This window comes from Stegodyphus dumicola, chromosome 8, assembly GCF_044657685.1.
Source record: "Stegodyphus dumicola isolate Sdum_Otavi_A_Nest chromosome 8, ASM4465768v1".
In the NCBI taxonomy this organism is placed as follows: Eukaryota; Metazoa; Arthropoda; class Arachnida; order Araneae; family Eresidae; genus Stegodyphus; species Stegodyphus dumicola.
The window spans coordinates 101,079,106-101,105,727 of NC_140775.1; the positions used below are offsets into that span (position 1 = coordinate 101,079,106).

Below are 26,622 nucleotides of genomic sequence, written 5' to 3' on the forward strand. Positions count from 1 at the left end.
ATTTTTCATCTTTGCTGTTGTCTCCGTATCAAGTTCTGAGGTCTTCATGAATACAGTGAGCAGTCTTATTTTTTTAAATGGAATTCACTTGAATTTTCCAAACCATTCTGTCGTAGAATTACCAAGTAAATCGTAGCTTATGAAATTTTGCAAAATTTAACTCTCGCATTGATGCCAGATGGAATGATATAGAAAAAATATGAGAAAATCCTCATTTGTAAATCTCAGTTCCAGTATATTTACTAAGCATGCAATTAGTATTATTATTGTTCAGTAAGTTTCAGTCATTTAAAGTGGAACTGGTGTATTTTTTTAATATCTACTGTTATAAAATTACCAGTCCCAATGAGGAATAAACAAATTTTAGTTATTTCGTTGACTTTTTGTCTTTATTTATGGAAGATAGATAATTTTTAAAGACGCGATAAAAAATGGAATATGTTTAAATGACGTGAGAAATTTAAATATGGGCAAGAAGACTGAATAGATGACCTTAGAAGTAGAGAATTAAAAACAATAATTGCGTACGTTAATAGTAATGGAGTTACGAGATGTGATATGGCTCGACAATAAGGTATGAGACTGATAACTAAAGAATTACATATTAATCGGAAAAAGGAAGACTAATTTTAATTTACGAATTGGGTGTGAGAAAGATTTTTGCGAAATTAGTGCTTCGCGTGCATTCATAGCGAATGCATTGTGAGACATTTTCTATATAGAAAAGCGATTATTGAATGATGTCATCCTTCCTTTTCAACTGAGTTCCGTGTGATTTTTTGTAGTTCCTAAAATGAAAAACGAATGAAGGGGCGAAGAATTTGTAATATACGTAATTTGATATCTATTAAAATTTGAGACGAATATTCAAGTATTCTAAAAAATGAGTTTTAAGCCTACTTCCGCACATAGAAATACCTGGTAAATCACTGTCTAGATACGCAATGAGAGCGTTTTGTAAGTGAAAGCATTGGCCTTTTTTATTTTATTTATTATGTACTCAGCCATTAGGGGCTACACGGAAAAGCATTGACTAGTCTTCATTTTTGACTGATGCATCCCGAGATGCAGATGTGTCACATGTTTTAACACATATGTCACATAACATCAGAAGAAATTGTTACATCTTTAAAATATTATTTATGAAAAATTGTTCGACTTCTTGCTGTTGAATCGTTTAAAGTGTCTTTTAGTCTTTTGTGGTTTATTTTTATATAGCGAATAAGGTATATTAGATGACTTGTTTATAAGGTATAATGTATACTTAATGTATACTTAAAAATAGGGCAAACAAATGTAATATTTACTTTTTTTTTTTTTAATCTGAATGCAAAGTAAAAATACTTGCTTTGATTATGGATGGGTGAAAGCAAGCTTTGTATGTTCAAAGAGTTCTCAACTTTTATGACCAAGAAATTCCTTGGCCGAAAGCTCATATTAATGGTAGTTTGTATTTCGTTTATACGTATCCTGCTTTCACCTGTTCAATTTAAATATTGATTTATTCCCGATTTTTCTGTCTGCAATAAAGATGGATTGAAATCGCAGACGTGAATTTTCACCCTTCGGGATATTTTTTATTGTTGTTATTACTTTGGACGGATATAAAGTATCTTTTCCCAAATCCTTCATTTAGAGAGAAAGAAATATTTAGTTCCTCTTCTTTACTAAATTTATTGAAGAAGTTCCCCGCACGAAGTTCCAAAAGTGACTTCTGAAAGTTAAAATTGTCGTCGTTAATCTTCGTCAAGAAAATCATCCCTGATGGTGGCTTATACCAGCTCTGAAATGGCTGCCACGAGATCATATAATTCGAAAGCGCTCATACTTCTTCTTCAAGAGATACCCAAAAAACAGAATGGATTTACTAAAATTCTGTTGAGCTCTTTTCTAGAATATGTGGGAATTATTTTTGCTTGACAAATGATGTAGAGCCTGGATCAATGCTGCAACTTATGCATTTCGCTATTACAGGAAAAAGCATTCGGTATTCTAATTGACACTTTCTTGTAAAGAATGTCCGTAATAAATTGATGGATGTTTTTTCTGATGCGTGCTTTTTTCGACTTTACTCGAGGCAATGAAATTTAAATTCCCCCCACCCTTCTGTGGAAAGAAGCCTAGTATGCAGAGTTTATATGTTGGTTGTTAAATTTATTTAAGATCAGTGTTGTGTTTCTTTCTGCAGATAGGAGATTAGTCACTTATGCAAATAAGCATCAAAAGCAATATGTGTTACTTACGCATTGAAGATTACATAGTATTTGTTTGCAAAGTTTTTTAGAAGATTCAAAGATTCATATATGCCTAGCTTTGGAAATATATTTTTTCCACTTGTTGCATTTACCATTAAATTTTACGCCAGAGTTTCACAACCGTTTTTATAGGCGTTGACCACTTTCAAGGAGTTTTATACCCCTCTTTCCATATACCCTTTTTTAAACTAACTGGTTCTATAAAGATAAATTTGGATTTTTCACTAGTTATATAATTCTAGATATTTTTTACTAATTTTTTCGCCTTATTGACTAAAGATGCTACAATAATTTATAATGCAAAAATATTATGCAATATCATTAAGCACAACAATCATTCAATCACTTACTTTTGCGAGTGATGAGAAAGGCTGATGATCTAAGAAAAATTTGCTAGAGGGCAGATTGTAATGGCCCGAAGACTCGGAAACAGTATCTCCGAAACTGTTCCGAACCTGCTCGACTGGTAGGTTGTTACCGATCTGCCTTTCTTAGTGTTTATGCAAAGTGGATAAAAGATTGTGAAACTAGCAGTAGGCTCCAAACTGTTGGACGTTCACATGTCCTCAAAGAAAAAGGACGTCGGAGACTGTCCCGCTTGGTACAGCAAAATAGGCGCCAGGCAGTGGCTGAGCTGACAGCCCAATACAGTGCAGGTCCAAGTATGTTTCTGAACACACAACTTCAGCGGACACTGTTGGATACGGGACCTTCGCAGCAAACGTCCCACTCGTGTGTCTCTATTGACTGAACATCATTGTCAACTACGCCTACAATGGGCCCAGGAACAACGAGACCGGACCATGGATAAGTGGAAGACAGTTGCTTTGTCGGATGAATCACAACTTCTCATCCATGACATCGATGGTCGTGTCAGGGTACGCCGTCTTCTACACAGAAATACACCCATATGCGGTCAGGTCGTAAATTTAGAACCCCTTTTTTCCTGGGGGGGGCTGAAAAGTAGGGGATAATCTTGCTCCTGCTCTTGACAAAATGTGGGGGTCGTTTAAACATCTAACTTATCTACATTCAGTTTTATACAGAGGAAAATACAAATTGAATTCTTCGAATGAATGCAATTTTGTACAATGAAAATGTATTACTTAATGATAAACTGTAAGATAAATAACATTTTTTTTTTTAAAAGCCATAGGTGTAGAAAGACAGATATTTGTTACACGAATGAATTTGTAGTAAATATTGAGTTTTTCATTTCGAATGCTATGTTCCATGTATGCGAAGTAGCTGAGTATGTGAGATAATAGTCATAACCGAATGGCTTTCAACCTTTTCACGGCTAAGGACTGTTTCTCAATTACAATGTGGTCGCTGCTTTTTGGTTAATTTTCTAATGACATAAAGAATAACTGTTTTTATTTGAGACTTATGAATAAAATAACGCAAACTAGACTGCAGAAAATTCTTAAGATTGAAGTTAAATAATACTGAAAAATTTTGTGTTTTATATGTAGTAGTATTAACTACTACTATAATCCTTAAATGGAATCCTTAAATTATATATATCTATGTATAGGTATATATAAATGGAATCAAATATAGAACAAGGTATAAAATATTTTTATTATACAATGTTTATTACCATACGTATATTTACGTAATATCAATATAAATAGTTAGTTAGGTTTCGTACATATATAATTTATTTTTATATTTGTATTTTTTGTATTAGATTCAGTATTGTATACGTATCTGACGTTTAATTTGTTCTCTTTTTGGGTTACGACTTTAAGTAAGAAAGAATTGTTAGGGTCTTCATAGGGATTACATTATATACAATCAGTTAGGATCCGACTTTTCCTTTCTTTTAATCATTATACATATTGAAATACTACTTGATAAGTATACATAAAATATAGCAGTTTTTTAAGCTACTTATTTATATATCTATTGTTTGGTCTGGTTTGTTTGATTATAGCAAAGCATTCGACGGTTATTTGCCTAAGGGTAAGGGTGCCTCGTAGAGAACTTTCTAAGCAAAACTGATTCTTATGCACGTTACACGTGGGGAAAGCCTCGAAAACGCCAATACAGCTGATCCGGATTCGAACCCCGTATCGACCTGCCAGAGTTCAACGACTTTAAGCTCAGCCGCTAGTGAGCCCCCCCCCCCCACACACACATCCACACATATACATTAAATAGTATTTACATGTCGTTTATAAAGTATAATTGAGTGCAATTTAATCATAAAGAGTTAGAAAATATTCTACGGAATTACTTCACTTCGTAGACGTTTTTTTAAGCTTTACCATATTTCTTAAAGAGAATCTCAGTGCTAGTTCCATTTCCAAGCTGTTTATGTACCTTATTTTTCATGCTTTGAATTATATTTAGAAAATTATTTCACTTGGTTATAGCTGAAAATGCAGTTTTTTTATTGAAGAATTTAAGGGTAAGAAGAGAATTATGTCCTTTTCTAATTATTCTTGAAGCATTTAAATTAAAAAAAAAAAAAAAGCGCACATTAATACGGATCACTGAACTAAAGTGCTCGATACAGGACAGATTAATTAGCTACTAAATTTTGATTTTCGTTGAGTAAAAATGAATTCATCTGCATTCTATAAGAAAGTAAATATTCAAAAAATGTTTTATTTTCCTATTCTCGCAGTCATAATATTATTCTTAAATATTCAGCTAATTCATATTCAAATATTCCAATCCATTACAATAAGTAATAAATCGATACAGTAAATAAATAATTAAAATCAATTAAATGGAATTTTAATTGATTTTAATTGCCATTTTCCCTCTGATAAACCCCTCTTTAGAGTTCAATAGCAGTCGATCAGCTTTTGTTAGGGGTTCATTTTTCTTTATGGTATGCTTACGTTATATATGTATGTATTATGCATTGCTCATACTTGTCAATTGCAGCTTTTAATATCTTTTGGAAAAAAATCAATATGAGAATCCAGAAAATGATTCTTAGCGACGCTAAAACTATTATTACTAGGCACTCTCATGCCACAGTGTTTAAAAAAAAATCCCATTGTTTAAAGGTAGATTCTATGCTCATATTTTAGTCTAAAATTAAAAGATGCGAGTCAAAATTAAGGGGGTTGCTCTTAGAAAGCCTCAATTAGAAGTAGTTATATGAAATGTTAATCAATACTTATAATTTTACGGATTAAACACTTATTCCCTATTTGATCACGTGTATGGCAAACAGATATTCGTCATTCATAAAGAAAAGAAAGGTGAATCAAAATGAGTTTTCAAGGCCTTTTGCATACATTAGCAATACTTATTCTCGTAATAACAGATACGTATGTGTTATTCTCTTCGTAATTTTCAGTACATATATTTATATTTATAATTAAGAAATCTTTTGAAAGCAGCGTCAAACAGCTGTCAAAATTATATTTTAAAATTGTTATTTAGAAATGCGCTTATAATGGTTTTTATATTTACGAAAGATACTTCCCGTTTACTCAGGCTCACTGTATTCAAGTCGATAGGACCAATTGAATGGAAAGATCGATTTCTTAATTCATTTCCAAGTTTCAAATCGGATGAATGGACTCGCGAATAAAATGGCACATTAAAATACGGTCACTGAACTACAGTGAGCTATGAAAATTTTAACAAAGGTTTCGTACTTTATCTTATGAAAACAAAATATCAGAATCTAATTAAATGTTTCACTTATTAGAAAAATAGAAAATATAAATATTTGTGAATAAAAAGAAATTATCTTTAAAAAAATAAAATTTAAATGAAAAAAATAAAAGAATTACAAAATATTGCAGAAATTACATAAAATAGCGAATAAACTTATTTGGCACAGGCTCGCTAAATATAAAACAGATTGTACAGTCAGAAAGCTCGCCTTGTCACAGAAATATACTGTTCATCGGGTTTAAAGGTTATTCAGACTAAAGTGCGAAGTTCAGTGAGTAACTTGTATTTTCCTTTGAATGTATAAACTAGCCAAAAAATTGAGCACTTGACAATTAGATGCAAATTTAACAGATGGGAGCACTTGACAATTAGATGCAAATTTAACAGATGGATTGAATGAACCCTACTGCAACTTACCACTTTGTGTAAGCATTTTCGTGGATTTCCTTAAGGTATGTAAATATGAGCCCATTTTCCTTAGAAATTCTCCATGAAATCATACCTAGCCAACCCTCATATGTTTTGCCATATTCAACACAAAATCATTCTTAAGATGATTAATTAATTTTATGTTAGATGATACGAAGCTTTTCAAAAACTAGGATGCTTTCCGTAAACAATTAGTATTAATAAGGGCTGTTCAACTGGAATTAGGTTGGATTATTTGTTTATAGCAGTGCTTTTCAGCCGACTTACATGTACCTGTATGTATTGCTCAGAGGGGGGTGGAAGGAAATTCCTGAACGAAAACAATGTAATAATGAAATGTTAATAAACAAATAAATATAACTTTTCGTATCTTATGTAATTTGTCTCCATTCTGATACCATGTGCATCATTTATTTCTGATATACTGATACTGAATGAGATCTAAAAACAATTTTTGTTTTAAATATATCTCCCCTTATGATCCCTAACACAGCCGTTTACTTTCCCCTTCCGTAATTAACGTCAGTCTCCTGCTCTTGACCGCATTTGCCATGCCACCCATACACAGGCTGGTAGTGGTGGTATTATGCTATGGGGGACATTCACATGAGCGGCTCTATAACCCTTAGTTGTGGCAGAATAGTTCATGAAAACCGCGGAGTATTTGAATATAACTGCGGATCAGCTGCACCTTTACATGTGTCGTCTGTCTTCCCAATGGAAGTGGAATCTTCCAGCAAGACAACGCCCCATGTCACAAGCTTCGAATTGTGCATAAGGAGAAATTTTAATTAATGTCCTGGCCACTTAACTCGCCGGATCTTAACCCGATAGAACACATTTAGGATGTCATGGAGCGGCAACTCAGAGCTTAATATATGTCGGAATACCTCGACTTTGCGTGACGCTGCTTAGATATTTGCTACAAACTGTGTCCAGTCATCTGCCAAGAACTTGTGGCATCCACGCCAAGGCGAGTTGCAGCTGTTTTCAGGCCAGAGGTTGCGCAATGCGTTATTGAGTAGGTGGTCATAATGTTTTGGCTCTTCAATGCACATACATACAGATGCTTCATTATTTTTTTTATAATTTTGCGATAACATTTGGTGATAAAAATTTGAAAATTGATTCGGACATAAAAGTGACAGGGACAAAAACCTGAGTTTTGAAACTGAAAGAACTCAGTCTCCATTCATCGCTCAGTCATTTCTCAGGAATTATTGCATGTACAAGTTTTGGTCAACACTGAATTAGTTCCCTTCCTAGGCCGCTGCTAGACTGCAAAATAGGAGATTTGAGCGATAAATGGCATTTTTAATTAAGAGGTATTACCTAACTACTAATCAAAATTCCGGAAAACAAAATTGGCTAATTAAAATTCCTGCATTCCCCCCCCCAAGATTTTAATGGCCTTAACAAATTCTGAAGGCGTAATGCAATAAGTAACTTAAAGAGCAAAGAACTTAGCAATAACTAAAAGAGAGCAAGAAACGCTCTCTTTTCAGAAGTGTAAAGGAAGAACTCTGAGACGTACACTATCCAGAAGCAAAAACTTCATTTGATTGATTAACCTGTGTAAAACAGAGCTTCCAGCATAATTTCGTCCGCATCATCTTAAAATATTCTGAATACTTACACGAAACACATCGCTTAACGCAAAATTTTCCTCGATGTTATGCGTAGAAATCGCCGTTCAAGGTAAAGTTTCTTATTGCATTTCGCTGTAGGTGTGCTAAAGCCAGAGATGCGTTAGAATAAAGGTAGTTGTCTGCTAGCCCAGCTGTCGAGAGTACCAAGGAGTTGGTGCTTAAAACTAGATAAAAAATGTCAATCGGCCCCGAAATGGACGTAACAGAGTGCTGAATGGTGATTTTTTGTTGTCCCAAAGTTTATAACTCATTTAAGCAGATCTACTTCATGATATTTTAGGTAACAATAGCACTAAGTATAAGCAAATATTCATTATTTTTAGCTGCCCAACCTGTCTAGTGGTTAGTTACTCTGACTGCCATATCCAAGAGCCCGGGTTCGAATCCAGGAGTAGGCATGGATGTTTGTAAATGTATAGTGTTTGTGAAGCAAGGGGCACTTTAAATATGCGGCGAGCCGAAAGTCCTCTCGAGAGGTTGGTGATAGGTTAAGAGGGGTGGGATCGGGGTGCTCTCCATCAAAATTGCGGGCGAAACTCAGCGAAATGGTACTGTCACCTGTATGGTGATAAAGGCTCTTGTCAGCGACAGGTGCAATGTTGCACTTCGTGCCGCGATGAATTTCGTGGGCTTGTTCTGATATTACTATCAGACAAGTGAGATAAGTCACAACAACAACAACACAACATTATTAGTCCAAAGGGGCAGTTTGCCCAGAGGGTCTATTAATTTCGTTTTTGGTATTTTGCGTCTACGGCGAATTACTTTTTAAATTGTTGCCACCAAATGAAGACGTTAAATAATGAAGAATCTGCATAAATGTATGTCTGTTTCTCGCATTGTGATAAAACAACGGTATTTACAGCCACCGAATTTTGAATAATGTAATCCTCCACCGAATATGGGCATCCGGAAGCCCTAATTTGGAATTTGTTTTATTATCGATTTAATATTTTGTAACACTTTAACAAATTTTTTAAACAAATTTTTGATTAACAAACTCAACAATTTCAAAGCGTATCATGGCAAGGCTGTAAGGGGGGGGATTATCTACAGCGCGCGAAACTGTGTATCTGAAATTCTAAAGATATGCTCATTTTAAAATTATTTAGCGATATTGCTGTTGAATTGAATTTTATGGTTTAAGTGCGAAGAACATGAATGATATTTAATAAATAAAGGTAACACACAAAACGTTAAAAAAAATGCTCCTTTGGACGTAATGTCAAATCTGAAAGATTTTCAGATTTTTTATTATTATTATTATTATTATTATTATTATTATTATTATTATATATTTATTTAGCCTTGGGGTTCACACGATATTTAAAAATTCGTTGCAATTTTGATTTTGACTTGCAGAACTCTTAGAAAATTTGCATGAAACCCTGGATTCTGAAGAACATCAGGGACCTAGATTTCAAAACGGCTAAACTTTTAGATAATCCTTTATAAACGTAAACAGATTCTTAATTCTTGCATGATTAAATGATCGTCACTTTTTAAAAATGTCAGTTTATCTTTCTATGAACCAGTAGACAGTCTTCATCATTAGATATTTATTGATAACTATTATCATATATTATGTAAAATTATTCTTTTCTGTAGCTTGTATACGCGTAATAATTCATAACTACATTATTTAATCCCTTAACAAAAATTGATCACACAATCACAAAAAAATTATTTCTCTTTCTTTGAAGGGAATAAAACCTCTTATTAATCGTGGTAAGCATCAAAAACCCATGTCACATAAGCTAGATAAAATTTTAATTTCATTTTTTGTACGCCTTGGTGTCTGTATATATTTCCTGAGTGACTACGCTATTCGAACTCCATATAATGCAACTCAAGTATGTGTTATTCGAAGGTTTTCCGCGTTTTTGATTTTACTGTTCTCAACTTTATGTATTCAAGTGTTTTTGTTATCCGAGGAATCAAAGATATAGTCGAAAGAGTTTATTTGTTCGAGATTGTTATAGTCAAGAAGAACGTTTCTTGTCTATTTATGTATTTATAACACATGTGGGTTCGTGAACGCGAAAAATGGAGTTATGGTAATGGAGAATTTTAGCAGAAATTTTTCAACTAAGTTAGCAGAAGAATCGAAAAGTCTCCAATAGCACGTGATGTCAGATATTACGTGATTTTGATGACGCCATCGATACGTATGTTCATATAACCGCTGACGTCGTCACAAATTCAGTCTCCATTGGTAAGTTAAAAACTGTAATTCGATTCGTAGTCGTATCTTAGCTTTGACGAAAATTATGAAACTATAGTGCTAATTATCCATTTGATAAACATTTTTTAAAATTAATTCTATATTAATTTAGATTTTTATTTTTAAATTAATTTTTTATATCTATTCTTAAGTGCATCTTCAAGTCTAGATTGTTAGCGTTTTTGTATTGCTTATTTTGAGTTGGCAGTTCCTTTTTCTAATTCATTACTATTTCCTTTATTTTAATTGTTAATACTTTTCAGTGAATTTTCCACTCTGCTTATTTGACTCCATCAGACTCTGATTATCACAGCATCTATTTAAGCCTAAATAATTGTTTATTTATTTATTATAAATTTATTTTAGTTGCTGCATTATTTTAAAGAGACATTAAGATTTTTTGGAAGCCGGAGAGATGAAAAATTAGCAAACACCTTCGCCGGGAATCAAACCACGGACCTCTGGAATACTGGCTCAGTGTGCTGACCACTACACCACGAAGGCACGCTAGGAAAGCGGGAGAAATACTTTACTAAGCATTTTAAAATATATTTAAAAAAAAATTGAAGTCGCAAAAAGTATCACAAGGAAATGATGGAGAAGCAAAAATTTCGCAAAATACCATATTTATAAATTTTAATCGTACAGATTTGTCAGAGGCAGCAAATTTGCGAAAAATCGCATGATCTAGCAACACTAGTGATGGACAGCTTTGCCTATATTAGTACGGCAAAGAGACATAATTGTGCTTTAAGCTACTGCAAATTTCTATAAAGCATAGGAAATCTATTATTATTTTATAAAACACAAAAGAGAATAATTCATTTGCTTTCATATAAAGCTGAATTCTTTCAGATCTGGCCCTTCAGTGACTGAGAGTTGAAGTTTCGAAATACTGAGTGCATCGCGGTTTCGATTTCTAGCATTTGAGTGGTGTGACTGCACGGTGTTTTCTTCGAGGAAATGTAAAAAGGAAAATCATACAGAATTCGATATGTTTTCTGCGCTATGGCATATCAATTGAAACTTTGCAGTTGAGATTAACATATTCTAACAAGATGCGTTCGTTTTCCTCAAGAAGTATATGCATTTGTTCTTTATTACGAAAGTAGCCGTATGATTCTTATTTTTTTACCACTAAATCAAGCAGATGAAGAGGAAATAAAGCAGATGTTTCATCAAAATGAATCTGATTCCCTTGTTTTTTGACTTCAAAAAAAATTTCACTGTTCACTTTGTTGTATTTGCCGTTTTTCATGGTGTGTCTACGAATTTAATTGCTGTGAAAGGAATGCAGATTATGTAAAGAGCTTTTATATTTTTTATGTACCAGATTCGTTTGTTTTTATTAGGTAATTTTTCGAATACTCAGTATGGTTATAAAACGTGCTGAAGTTGAAAAAGTCTTTATCAAAGTAATTCCAAACACTTTTGTTTTTAAATTAAGAAAAGGGTCTTTCGAATTAGTACTGTTCATAGATACTCCCATATAACTGATGCTGAATTTATGTGGCTTATTCTTCATATTCTGGAAGTCTAGCAAACATTCCTTAATCCAAAATTCTTCATTCTCGTTTTATGCGAATGAAATTCATAAAAGTATTTTTCTTTATGTACGAATGAGGAATGCTGTTAAAATTAAACAAATTATTGTTGTCATCGGAAACACCCGACGACTTAACTGATCAATATCCTAATTTTCTGTATGGTTTGAAAAAGTTTATGGGTGGCTAAAAAAGCAGTACTTTTAATTTTCAAAACATGGTGTTTCATTTGTGCTTCAGCGAGTTCACAAAATTTAAATTAAATTCGAGAATTTAAATTAAACTACTATGGATACAAGGTTCAAATTTTAGCTCGGAATTTTATTACAGATTATTATGTAATGTATTTTAGAAATAGATTCTCTTGAAATATCGTTTTATTTTTAATTATTTTAATTATAAACTTGTTAAAATTATTTCAATCATGCTGAAAGATTCGCTGAAAAAAAATCCAGCAATTAAAATAGAAAATAAGGGCAGAAACATATGAAATTTGCGAATGTTTTAGGTAATTGCTGAAAGATTTGATATTTGTGAATTCCCTGAAAAGCCTTTAGTATTCAGAGAAAAATCTACGCAGAAATTTGCGCTGCGATAAAAAAATTACCCTATTTATAATTTTTATTTTTCATTTTCGTCCATTTCTTGATGCTTATATTTTGATTGTACTTAAAAACGTCATTTTTTCCTCGTTTGAAAAAACAGTAACCATTCTATAATGCGAATCTAATATGAGCTTCTAATGAGCTTTCCCATTCTTAGGCGATGTATGTTAAAACTTAACGAATTTTGAAGAGCGACGTAACATGTTATTTGCAAAGGTAGCAGAAGCATTACTAATGACTTGTTTCGGTAGGCCTTTTTATTTCCCAAGATTATCTCTCTTACAGGTGCGAAATGTCCCGTGACTTCTGTGCCATTATGTTTTCCTCAAGAATATACATTCAGAACACATGTTTAATTTTAGGTTAATATCCAACGTGAGAAATTCAGAATCTCTTTAAAGGGGACCTATTTATGCGAAACAGGTTAATACGGTAGAAATAGTATGCATGTAAATGCATGGTTCCGTAGCTTATATTGCTCTCTGAATTGTGAGATTATGACTTTTTCACTAAATGCACAATGACTACTGTTGTAGTAGTATAAGACTGTAGGAAGATTGATATATGTTAAGATGTGAAAAATGGTAACAGAATCGGTAATCATCAGATTGGAAGAGAAACATGCCAGTCTCAGATTTTAAATTAGGACAGAGCAGCAACCTTAGTTTCACTTAGGGTTTGAATAAAACTCTATAGATTTCGAGGGAGATCAGACCTAGCTTCCTCTTCTTTAGGAGGAAGTGGTTATTACAGTATGGGAGGAGCGACGACTGTATCTATATCGTAAGAAATAGAGGGGAGCAAAGCGAACACGAACGTAGCTCTGTCTGCCTAGGAAAATACTAATGCAACGTGAAAAACTAAGATATTAGAGTTTTAAAAGCGTTAAGAAAGATTGGATTGGAGTTAATGCCACTAAATAACGAAAATAAATATTTGTGAATGTTAAAAGCTCCAAGGAAGTCCAGTTCACCAATTGAAGAAGTATTATGGATAACTTTCTCAGAACTAAAGTTAAAATTGCGATTAAATTTCAAACTTTGAATCGGTATCTAAGATTTATTTATTTGTTGTTTTGTTTATTTCTCCTTTTAAGGCGCAAGATTCGTGCTCTTGATGGGAAATTTTAACACTGTTTTAATTTGTCCGATAAATGTTAAACCACAGTGACAAGATACAAATCCCCCAAGTCAAAGATGTTAAAGTCAAAGATGGAATCTATAAACTGATCGAAGAATTTTATAGATAGAAAAAAAAAATGACCCGAATGTTGAATTTTGGGAAAATCCATGTAATTTTATAAGTGATAGAAGAATGAAATGATAGGACGGCAAAGTTATGAATGTTATTTCTAACAGCAGAATGTCTTCTTCGATCGGAAGACTTTTTTTTTTTTTTTTTTTTTAAAAATCTTTCTTACTGATCACGGAATAAAATCTTCTTTTAGTCGCAACCGATTTCAAATAATTGAGAGCAAAGATTCTGAAGTAATAATTTGGGAGCGTGGTATGCATAAGAATAAAAAAGAAGTCATCTTTTGCTTAGTATGGTGACATGATTTAGTATAGGAAAGCAGACAAACAGAAAACGTTTGTGTTAAGCTTAAGTATATTCATTGCGGATAATTAAAATATCTAGGAAGAGAAGGGAATTGTCAGATTCAGTTTCAGAAGTGAACTGCATGGCTGGATCAATTGAATTCTTTAGTAGATAAAGTGTTGGTTAAGTCTTTTTTATTGCCATTAAAAGGCGCGAATAAGTTATCAGCGTAAAGAATCCAAAGCCCAGAGGGTAATTTTTCAGCTAAGTTGACTCTAAATAATGCATGAAAATGCTAGCAAGTACTGGACTGAGGGGATTACTCATAGCTAATCCCTCAGTTTGGTGATATTAACGAAGTGGGTTTGAAGAAACTTGATGGAGAAAAATTAACTCTTCAGTTTCAAACCATGTGAAAGGGAATTTTCAGTCTGGTTTTAAAATATTCTAATGCTTTCCCAAACGTTAGTAAACAGCGTTTTATCATCAGAAGACACCACGACTGAGAGCTGGGGGAAAATATCTTTCAATTTTATTGACGACTTCAAAAGAGTTTTTGTACAGTGAAACAGTTTTTATACTATAAAACACTGTTACACTGTAACAATTTTTATACTACAAAATGTCCTTTGAAAGTAAAGGGAGAAATCTGGAAGCTAAATATTTGGTTAAAGGTTACGATGCTGTTCCTAAATTAGAAACTACAGAGCAAAAAGGAATTCCGATTTTGTGAACTATGGGGAGAGCATAAAATCTAAGTAATAGGATAAATGAACGGTATTTTAAACTGAGATGGAGTATATGAAAAGACTTTAAAGTCTTCTCATATACTTCATCTCAGTTTAAAAGTCAGAAGTTGAAGTTTAAAGGTCGGAAGTTGAAGGATCTTTAGGGATCTAGCAGTATGAAGCTCATTTATCAATTTCGTAACTACATCAGTGTACGTAGTTACGTTCGTAACTACATCAGTAACTATGTTTGTGCGTAACAATGATGTATTCTTATAAGTGTGGAAACAATGATGTTTGAATTAAAATGCATTTCACGTGAGACCTTCTATTCCTTTTGGTTAAAATTCGAAACGGACAGCTTAATATTAAATTTAATATCATGAGGAATTAAGTGTCATTGTGAGTGGCGGATTGTGTCTTTCTTTGCTGAAATTTTACTGGATTTAAAAGCTTTTACGATAGGAATAGTGGTTTGAGGAGCTGAATGTGTAGATGTCTTTGAAAAGATTAGGTTATATTTTAAGACCTTTCATCTGATCTTCCGAAAGATTACCTTTAAAAACATTAATTATGGAATTAGTATTCACAGTGTTGAGTCATTAGTTTTTTTTTTTTTTTTTTTCTCAAGTGTGTCCAAAGTCCAAAGTTTGCCCTGGAGGACTATTATTTTCGTTTAGGCGTTTTGCGTTGGCTCATTATAAATGTCCGATTCACTTTTCAAATTGTTGCCACCAAATATTATCGCCCCGTATTATATATATAGAAATTAAATAACGAAGAATCTGCATAAATGTATGTTTGTTTCTCGCATTGTGATAAAACAACGGTATCTAGAGCCATCCAATTTTGAGTAACGCACGTTCCCACCCGAATATTGGCATCTGGAAGCCCAAATTTGGAATTTGTTTTATTATTTATTTCATATTTTGTAAATTTAAACGAATTTTTGATTAACAAACTCAACGATTTAAAAGCGAGAATGGCAACATTCTACGGGGGGGGGGCCTTTTTATCTCCAGCGCGAGGAACTGTGTATCGGAAATTCTAAATATATGCTCTTTTTAAAATTATTTTGCGATATTGCTGTTGAACTGAATTTTATGGTTCAAGTGCAAAGAACATTATATTTAATACATAAATGGAACACACACACACACACACACACACACACACAAAAAAAAAAAAAAAAAAAAAACGCCCATTTAGACGTAATTTAAAATCTGAAACCTTTCAGATTTTTTATTTTTTATTTTATTTTATTTATTTATTTATTTATTTGAAGCAAGAGATGTGAAAAATGTGCAGTGCCCTCGCCGAGACTCGAACTTCGACCTCTCGAATACGCGCCAAGTGTGCTACCGTTACACCACGAAGGCATGCAGAAAAAGGGAGAAAATACCTTATAACAGTAGGATGATAACATAATAAGTGGGGCTAGGCGACCGGGCTGTGAGCCTTTGGAATTTTGAAGCAGGAAATTTGTTATGACGTTAATTTATGATCAATAGAGTTCGAATTAGAAATGGAAGTTTTCAAATGAAGATTGCCAGCTTTACTTGTGATTTTTAATTTATACACCTCTTCTCACCAACCAATAAAATTCACTATTGGATTCTTAAAGATTTCCTCTTTGACTGAGACCTCCTTTTTGACGGTCTTAATAACAGTTTGGACTTTGTTTTTGTAAAAATTGTCTATAAAGCTTCTTCAGCTGGTGAATTGGATTTCCTTGACGTTTTCCATATTCACAAAAAACTAAACTTCTTCCAGTGATCCCTAACGCTTTTAAATTCAAATAGCGTAGTTTTTAATGTTTCATCCCTATTTTCCTCCACAGATGACGTTACGTGTGTGTTTGTTTTCATAACGTCCAATACTTTCAATATACAGTAAGACCCCGCTTAACGCGGGGGATACGTTCCATCGAAGTAGAGCATAATGCGAAACAGCGCTAAGCAAGGCTATCTTAACATGTAAATAATGGGGTTAGGGGAAGACGGATAAAAAATGGTTAGGCATTAAATTTAATAATGTTTTTTTTTAATAAAAATAAAATCAAACATTTATTTCTTACAAAAATAAAAACAATAAAAACGCATATACTTTTAAAAACAAATAAAATTCTCAGTCAGATCATTCAGTCTATTCTGGGTTTCCAATTTTCTGCCTTTTTGTCAAGAAGGCATTATGATAGATTGGCTTAATGGCATATTACGTTCAATTTCGTCGTCAATCCATATAGACAGTCGTTTTCCCATTTCCTCTATAATGTTATTTCTAGAACGGATAATTCTAGTTGCAGAGCTTGACGTAGTTGCAGTTGCCGATGACAATATTTTTTCTTTATTCTTAAGAATTGTCCTTATTGTTGAAGTTGCCAAAATCAATGCAGCACTAATTTGAGATTGACGTTCACCAGAATCTAATCTTCTAATCACTTGCATTTGAGTTTCCAGTGAAATGCTTTTTCTGGTTGCTTTCTTTTCTTGTTTTTTATTATCACCCATGATAAAAACTAAAGATCATAATATTTGTCACTGTATTAATCGTTATAGTATTATACAAATTTAAACTTACAATAATGTCAACAAATATTTCAAATGATAAAAATGCGTCCACAAAGCAAGAAACACAACTACACTGTTTCGGATATGTTATTTGGAAACCTAGCGCTGCGCACAATTTCGGAGAATCCCCGGGTTGAAATAAAAGAGCGCTAAACCAAAACAGCGTTAAGCGGGGTCTTACTGTAAATGTCATTATCAGTTCTTCCATTTGGGGGAGGGGAATAATCCTGAAGAAGAGGGATTTGTGTCTGGTTGCTCATGAAGCTGACAGAATTTCATTCAAAATCCAAGCCAAACTAAGGTTTGCCTAATTTAAAATCAATTATCATATGTAATTAAAATATTAAATACTAGTTTTAGAGAATTTAATCGTAAGTTTCGTGTTCGTTGCTGACAAGAGCAATCTTCTTATACTCGTAAGCTTAACGTTTACTTTGCTATGCCACTTTAACCATTTAAAGTTAGTAAATATGCATTTTTCGTAAGATGATCTGTTCTGAAAAAATATGTAAATATTAATTTTTTTAAGGCCAGTACTCCTACGGACCAAAATCGTCTGAAATGTGTGTCCTTTTAAAAGGCTTCACTGTAATTTATCAAAGGAAAGCATACCACCATAGGAGGTATGTAAAAAGGATTTTTTGTGAGAAGGAAGTAGATTTCACAATTTTTATTACTTGATTTTTGATAATAGTTTTTGGGTTAGCTGTATAGTTTGGCGATAATCACCAAAATTTGCAATCAAGTGCTAGTACTTGGCAAAACCGAGAAGTATCAAATAATTTAGTAACTAACTAACTAACTAAATAAATAAATAATTTTTTTTTAAAGAACAAAAAACAGACCAGAAACTTTTGAAAAATAATGAAACACCTTTTTTAAAGTTTAAATAATCCTAATTTTAGGGAAGATATAATATTTTTTAGCGATTAGTAACGTGACATTTTTTAAGATTAATAATTTATAAGTATTTCATATAAGTAATTTAGTAAAATTATTGAACTCCTAAAAATAAATTTGATCAAAAATTAATGTGGTTAAGTTTCGCTTGTCTGATTGTGTTGTATGAAAACGTTGCAAGTGTTCTTTAAATGTTAATAAAATGTGCATTTGGAATATTTGTGGATTCTTTTGATGGAAATAAATCTCTTCAAATATCATGTTTAGTTGTACTCGTTTCTAATTTATTAAATTTTCTTTTTTAGAAAATGAAATTAGAGTTGCAAGAAGTGTCTGGTAAAGCCAGTAAGCTTCCGCTTTGGTGGTGTCGTCTTTCGATTTCTCTCTCCTGATTCTGGCCTTCTACATGCTCTGCTATGACAGCTATGGATGGCTGGAAATCCAACCCCCGAGTACAGCCACTTGTACCCAAGAGAGCACCGACTGCCGTTTTCACCCCTTCCACATATTTAAGACAAGTGCCTCCTCGAAGGTTGCTTTCCAAGTTATTCCAGGTACTCAATCTTCTAGGCAATACAGTTCTAATCTCATTTTATATTTAAATCTAATGACATTTTACTGAAGTTTTATCTTTTTAATTCAAAAAGTGTTTTGTAAGTTTAAAAATTATTTAAATCAGTATTAGAGATTATTAAAATTTACTGAAACCTTCATGGTGAATGTCACGCCTCACTATTGTAACCCATCTAGATCATTTGTGGAAGTGCAACATCGAGGTTTGGAACCATGGATTGTCATCTTAGAAAAGGTTCTCCTATGTTGTAAGCTATTGTTAGAAATGCTTGACCTGTACAAATTTTAATTAAATTTTTGTATGGTTATATTACACCTTTAAACTGAGGAATTTATTTTATTAGTTTTATTGGGTACTTTCTGATTGCCCATTGTGAACTTGTTGCCACCTAGTTTTTTTAGAAGCAAATGTACGAAAGGCAACAGCCACTTTTAAAATGATGATGTGCTAAGAATTCCACACAAGAGCAATCGATCAATAATTTTTTTTTCAAGCAAAAAACATCAGTAATAAAACATTTTCAAGAAATCATTCTGTTTTGTGTTGTTGTTCTCAGTATATACATACCTATCTGTTTTCACTTAAAAAACATAAGAGAACTGCAGAAATTTGGCATCCATACACTTTCAGCATTGTGTGCTCTCCAAAACAAACATGTGCTATGTGCATACGCAGATGGCTGCACAAATACTTTTCTGCATCTTCGGGGGAGGGGGGGGCATAATAACTATTTTGGCATCATATTACTTTGTCTCATGAATACTTTTTGCGACTTTTCAGGGGGAACCATAGTTAGAAAGTGCCTTTTAGTGTTTTAATTCCATTGGCTCTACTCACTATAGTCTCTGTATACCTGGGAGTGATAAGCCCAGTCGGTTATGTGGCGATGCTTTTAGGAAGAACCAGTTTAAAAATCTGCTGTCTTGGGAAGTGTGGGATCCTGAGGCATGTGGCAAGTGAAGCTATTTTTCCAATCTAAAAAGGCCTTTTTTGTGAGGCATCAAAGGCCTTTTTTGATATGATCCATCTGTCATCTGATTTGAAAATGAAGGGGTGAGAACATATAGCTCCTAAATGGCAGAGTATCGTAGACATGTATATTATTATTTAAAAAACCTACATATATACAATGGGACCTATTATGATGATGGTCTATGAAAGTGATCAGTAGTTTTGAAAATTTAAATAAATAACAATTTGGAAAATCACCTTCACTGTGTTTGTATTGGTTGTATAAAATGATAATTAAAGCTGTTCTAATTGTAGTTAAACTTGTGGTAAATTGGGTCACTGGCAAAATTATGTATCCTTTACTGTATTTGTATTGGTTTTTGTTTTCATTTTTTCATTTTTTTTTTCAACACAGCTAATAATCTATCTTGTTAGGTTATCTGAATGTTGCAAAGCATATGAGGGCTATCTGCCTTGTGGGAAGAATGCTTTTCTAAGCAAAACTTTGGGAAATGAAAGAGCAAAATAGGCACATATTCATGTTACACATGAAAAAAACCATGAAACCCAACCACACGAACAACTTGTTCACCTGGTTTCGAACAGCTACCGCTCAGCTACTTGGCAGAGCTAGTCTGCATAGTAGTTTTATCGTATATGATTTAAATAATTTAAAAGGGAAATTTCTATTTACTTTTTATTTAAATTGCACAGAACAAATATAATGCATCTTTTTTTAAATAATAAATTCATTATATCAGGCTATTTCTATTTTTCATAGAAACGAACATGAACATCGATATGCCTAAAAATGTTCTCAAACCTCTGTCAAAATTAACTCGATAAACTTGCTTTATTATATTTTAATGCGCTGGATTCTAATACAGTGCTAAGACAGTAAAAAAGTGATATTTAAATAATGAAAGATGATTTTTTTTAAAGTTACATGAGATCATGTTAGATTATTTGAATATGGGAAAGCACATGAGGAGGAGTCATAATATTAAATTAATTTTACTGATGTTTTATAGATGTGCAAACAATTTTTAATTTTTTCGTGTATTGCATGCATTTAGCTATGTGTTAAATTTTATTGTTTGTCATGATTTTTTCCTCTCTTCCAGTTCCTGCTTTTAGTTGTTTTAATGATTACTGTAGTCATAAACATCCTCTTCATTTTGGACACCAGTCGGAAACTGCAAGAAGATGTCCCAGCTCTAGGTATGTTTTTTGTGTTACTGTAAATTGTTCTTTTTACATACTATTCTTTTTACCTTGTACATGCAAAAAGATCCCAGCTCAAGGTATGTTCTTTGTATGGCTCTCAGAACAAATTTAAATTGTACTTTAAATATTTTTACAAATGAAATGTTGTATGATAGCTTTTGACTGTTTAACATATACATTTCTAATCCATGTCTTTGGTGAAAAAAGACACACCGAATAAAATAAACTGGAAAGAAAATTTTCTTGACAACAAAATGTCGGTGTTTATTTCTTAGCAGTCAGAGAAAGTGGTATGGTTTAAACTCTCAATTATATTTAAAATCCTAATGATTTTTTGCACTTTTTTTATAGATTTCTTTCAGTAGTTGATTTGTTTACAAAATTTTTTATTGAGAGTTTCTAATTAAGCATAATGGTAAAAGATTATGCTGCAACTAATGAGTAAAAGCATCTATGCAGTTAAGACAAAACTGTAACTTTTATTTTATGTCCTTATTTAATTTATACATAGTATGAGCAAAAAATAAATGATTTATGTTTCAGAATTATATTTAAATAATCCAGCCTCAAAGGAATGCAGTTTTTAAAAATTTATATGATCTGATTTAAAGTTTGCTATGTTTCTTTTATTAATCCAAAATTCTGCTTCTTCTTCTCCTGTTATGTATTTGTTAAACATGACTGTCAGTCATACTAAAATTGTTATTTTGCTAACATATTTTATTATGTTTATTGCTTCCCTATAAAATTGAAGCAGAGGAAGTTTACAACTGAAATTTTGCCAATTCTTAGATAATTTATTTGGATTTTAAAATTAATGTTTTCCTAAGGTCTTCTTTCTGTAATATTTGTTTTTACCAATAGGAATGTGTTTTGCCTGTGGGATGTGTAAGTTACAGGTAATTTTTATGGAAGTAACTTTTCATAAAATGGTTTAGGATATCTTACCTAAAGTATGGTAACTCTACCTATAAACTTTAAGATCTATAGAAACTGATCTTCCAGAACTGCATAAAACTAGGCTCTTCATACATTATACTATATATACCATACTAGTATAATGCATAATGCTAGTTTGGTAACCCTACCTGTAAATTCATTCTGCAAGATATATAGAAACACATCTTGCAGGATTGCATAATACTAGGCTCTTCAGAGAGGGGGAGGATAGTTATATTTTTAAAAACACATTTTGTTAGTGGATGACTTTAAAGCTACTGTTTATTATATTTCTCAAAGTAGCATTAGAAGAAGTCTGACATATTATTAATGTGATAAGTGAATTATTTATATATGTATATTATATATTAATGTAATAAGAGTTGTTTATATGTGTATATTATATATTAATGTAATGAGTGAGTTGTTTATATGTGTATACTATATATAAGAACAATTATTTATTCAATAATAAATATTCATAAAAACATATATTTCATAATTTTTAATGTAACTTTGCCATTTTAATATGTTGGTATTTGATAAGTTAAATAATAAGCAAAGTTAAATAATAAATATTTGATTAAGTTAAATAATAGTTAAATAATAAATGTGACATAAGTTAAATAATAAGTAAAATGATGTTTCTTTTGGTATAACTGATTTTAACTGCAGCATTATATAATTTATTTGTGTTCTGAATGTCTACTTTGCTTATATAATAATTATTTCCTATAAAGCAGTGCATTATTTTTTATTTTTAATAACATTTCAGGAGATTCAGATGGAATAGGGGGCGGCGAAAAGCGACACAACAGCTTCAGATTACAGGAAAGTTTGCCCAAAACATTAACAGTAGAAGTTCTGTCCAGCCAATCTAAAGTGTCTGTTTCTGTTGATGGTACTACCGTGAGTATTTCTACTTGCTAAATTTGTGGACTTCTACAATAAATATTTTACATATATTCAAACTAAGTTTATTATTTAAAAATATCAGTGTATATAGAAATCAAATAACTTAGTTCTAGGAAATATGTAGTTTCATTTAACTAGATTTTAATAACATTCAAACTCTTATACACACACACACACACACATATATATATATATATATATGCACAGGGTGAATCTGAGCAAATGGGCAAAAATTTAGGGGGTGATAAAAGATAAGCAATATTCTTCATAGAATGTATGGTTGGATCGTCGAAACGCAGACAGCATTTCCGCTAGGTGCCATTGTAAATGGTATAAAAAGGGTCAGTTCCTCGCACCCACTGTATTTTGTACCATGGATTGCCAATCCAATGGCTGGGTATATGAACCACGAAATTTCGAGTGCAATGGGCAAGGTAGTCCCATAGATTGGCCACCAAGAACACTGTATCGCTTGTGCTTGGACTTTTCCTGTGGGGAGTGTAGATGCATTAGACTATTTTGAAGCAGGAGAGATGAAAAATGAGTAATGCCATTGCCGGGATGCGAACCATGGACCTCTTGAATATGCACCGAGCATGTTGACCGCTATACCACGAAGGCATGCTAAGAAAGTGGGAGAAATACCTTATACATGCCCCTTTTAATTAGGGAACCCAATCGTCAAATCCTGGTGGTGGAAAATTATCATCCACCACCTTATTTTTTAGTTTGGACGTCACTGTAAAGACATTAGGGCTATTTTGAAGCAGGAGAGATGAAAAATGAGCAATGCCTTCGCCGGGACTCAAACCATGGACCTCTCGAATACGCGCCAGACGTGCTGACCATTACACCATGAAGCCGTACTAAGAAGGCAGGAGAAATACCTTATGGGACATATGAAAAGCCTAGTCTATGGATACCCATTGAAACAAATGTGGATCTAATCATCGGAGCACTCGGGAAATGGCTCGTGTCTTTGCGAATGTGCATCCCCTGTCGTGCAGGCGGGAAGCCTGCATTGCATCTGGCGTTAGTCTTTTGAGCAATTTCTGTGAGCATGTTCTGTAAATAAAATGTTTTCTGAAGTATCTCCTCTCATTCTTGTGTTAATTCTTTAAATGTGACAATGAAAAACTACCTTTTAACTTCTCATCTGCTTGTGTTCCAACAATACATTCTATGACAAATATTGCTCATATAGCTGCTTTCTATTGCCCTCTAAAGTTTTGCCCACTTGGTCAGATTCAACCTGTATATATATACACAGCTATAAAGGATATATACTGGCACAGTTTGTGTTAGTGATTAATTTGAAATTAGACAGCAGATTATTCAAGCATACAGTTGATGTAAACATGCATACAAGATTAGCTCTTTGAATTACAAAGAAAGTTTGCTGCATATGCATGCAAGTTAAGCTACTTTACATCATCTCATGCAGAGTAAATTGTCAGACCATCATGATAGTTTTCAGAATATTGCATACATCAATGTGCTATTTTTTCAAAATATTTGTGCATACCATTTTCAAATCTACTCTTGTTTCTGTGTATGAAGAAAGGTTGTGTATAATCATGTAGGTATACTGATATATTAAAACGTTGGTAGCAAAAAATGTGAAACTAATTCAGAAAGATCTAATTTGAATACTGATTTTGGTGCAAAAGCCTGTGGGCAGTAGAAGTTGTAATTGACTATTCCTATGAATTAACTGTACTAATACTTACACTTTCTACTGCATTACTTGTTCATATGTACATGTTTGGTGTTATATGAATTGTGAATTTTTCTATTCATAGCAAATTTATTATTATAGTTCAAATCAAATATTGTCATAAGTTTAAAGTGCGTCAGACTTATATTAATATTTGATTGGAAGTATAATAATAAATTTTATAGTTTGAAATGCTACATTATATAGCTAGTAATTTTCAGTTTGATTCAAAATAGTTTTTGAGATTTTTTTTTTCTTTATTCATAAATATGTATCATTAGTTTATTAAAATTATTCATAAAAAAAAACCTTTTAGACTACTTTTCTTTTTTTTTTTTTTTTTCCCAAATTTAAGATCCTAGAAGATGCTGAAGATAATAAAGGAAGAGGAATACATGTTCTAGTTCTTAATCAGGCTACAGTAAGTAATATTATATAAGAATTATAAAATGAATATCATGTTATTACATTGATTAGTAATTTATATAGAACTTTTCTTAATTACAGAAAATTTAAAGAAATGTTGTGTGAAAGTGTTATTAAATTTTTTATGTGTACTATGTAAAATAATCTTTCATAAAATTTATTTAAATATATTTTGTGAAAGTAATAAGCAAAAAATTGTTTTGAATCATGCCATTTCTTATTTTGGTGTTTCATAGGGCAGTGTGATGGCTCAACGTATGTTTGACACATATTCACCTCATGAGGATGAAGCTATGTCTTTGTTCCTAAATATGGTTTCAGATGGAAGAATTCTCATTTTTACAATTAAAGTAATATTCTTGTGTTATTCTGCATTTGAAATTGTTTTAGCTGATTTTTTTCCCCTTTGTTAGACTTATTGTTGGTGAAATTGCTAGAAAGTGTATTTTAATGATACACTGTAAATATGTAGTTTTATATATGTATTAAATCCAGATTCCTAGCAAATGTGAACAAAAAAAGCCAAATTTAGTTTTCTAAGGGAGCGTTTCATTATTCATAAATTATTGTACCACTGTCTGTTATAATACTAGCTGAAAATTTTCAAATAACCATGATCTAATCACTGAAAATATAAATTATTTCATTTTTTACAGAATAAACCTATTTAACTTTTTTTTTTTTTTTTTTTTCTCCATCTCTTGTCGAATAGGATGAAGGTACATTCCAAATGAAGCAACCAGCTAGAGATTTGTTGAAAAGATTGGGAAGCAAGAAAGCTCATGTCATTGGGTGGAGAGATATGTGGGCCATGGCCACACAAAAAGGAGGTATAATTTCAATTTTCATATATCAGACATTTTTATGAAGTGTATCTGCTATAATAATGAAATAATGCTATAATAATTATCTGAAATGTAGTGAAAAATTTAACAATAAGAAACTTTCGTTTTTATGCATTTACTCTCTATTATTAACTGTTTACACCTGGCCATTACCTATTTATGCACTGTTTCTCCAAAATTCCATTTTGATGAATTTGCAGTGTTTTGACAGCTTTTCCACTCTAATTTAAACCATTACTCAAATAAAGGCATCCATAAAAACGTACTTAGAAAGGCAGAGAACTTTTATGTACTTTGTGTCAATAAATAATCTGTCAGTTTAATCAATGAAGTTACCTTTCCATTTAATGAATCTAAAATTTCTGCTGTTAATTCTAAAATTTGACAAGATTATAAAGATTATGTTGAAATTTATGGTTGGTGTATTTTGAGGGCCGTGTATAATTTTTACCTGAATTTTGCCATAATCTGATGGCTAGGGAAGATAATTAAGAATTATATCTTCATACAATAGTGAATAGTAATAAGTGGGTAGAAGTGAGTGTTGCATCAGAAATTTCATCACAGATCCTGCAGATAGCACCCCAACACATCTTTAGAATTAACCCCAGCATGGGACTAGTTCAGATTGCTGAGAATGAATAGAAGAAGTGATGGGTTATCTTTGTGAGGTATTTATTAGATTAAGTGATTAAGTAATAGCCAGTATTAGCCTTCCCCCCCCAGCATTTAAAAATCAGTGTACTTAAAAACATGGCCTACTAATTTAGCATATGGAAATTACATTTAGATCAGTTATTAGTTTTTTAATAGCATACAGCCATAAAAAGAAGTACTTTAAAATATTATTTTTCATATTCGATTTTTTACTTTTTTAAATGTTATATTAGATTTAGAATCTGATTTTCGTCATTAAATTTTTTTGTTTTAACTTATA

At 32.2% G+C, this 26,622-nt stretch overlaps 1 protein-coding gene across 7 annotated transcripts in view; it reads left to right on the forward strand.

Annotated features, from left to right (window-relative positions):
• The window catches only part of LOC118192690 (protein O-linked-mannose beta-1,2-N-acetylglucosaminyltransferase 1-like), a 438,475-nt gene that overhangs the window by 371,458 nt on the left and 40,395 nt on the right, over positions 1–26,622 (forward strand). For all 7 annotated transcript variants that reach the window (XM_085822182.1, XM_085822183.1, XM_085822184.1 and 4 more), the window contains 6 exons: positions 18,397–18,645; positions 20,741–20,837; positions 22,558–22,691; positions 24,770–24,835; positions 25,077–25,190; positions 25,553–25,670. In XM_085822182.1, coding sequence (XP_085678308.1) covers positions 18,508–18,645; positions 20,741–20,837; positions 22,558–22,691; positions 24,770–24,835; positions 25,077–25,190; positions 25,553–25,670 — 667 coding nt within the window. In that variant the 5' untranslated portion in view covers positions 18,397–18,507. The remainder of the gene's footprint in view (positions 1–18,396; positions 18,646–20,740; positions 20,838–22,557; positions 22,692–24,769; positions 24,836–25,076; positions 25,191–25,552; positions 25,671–26,622) is intronic.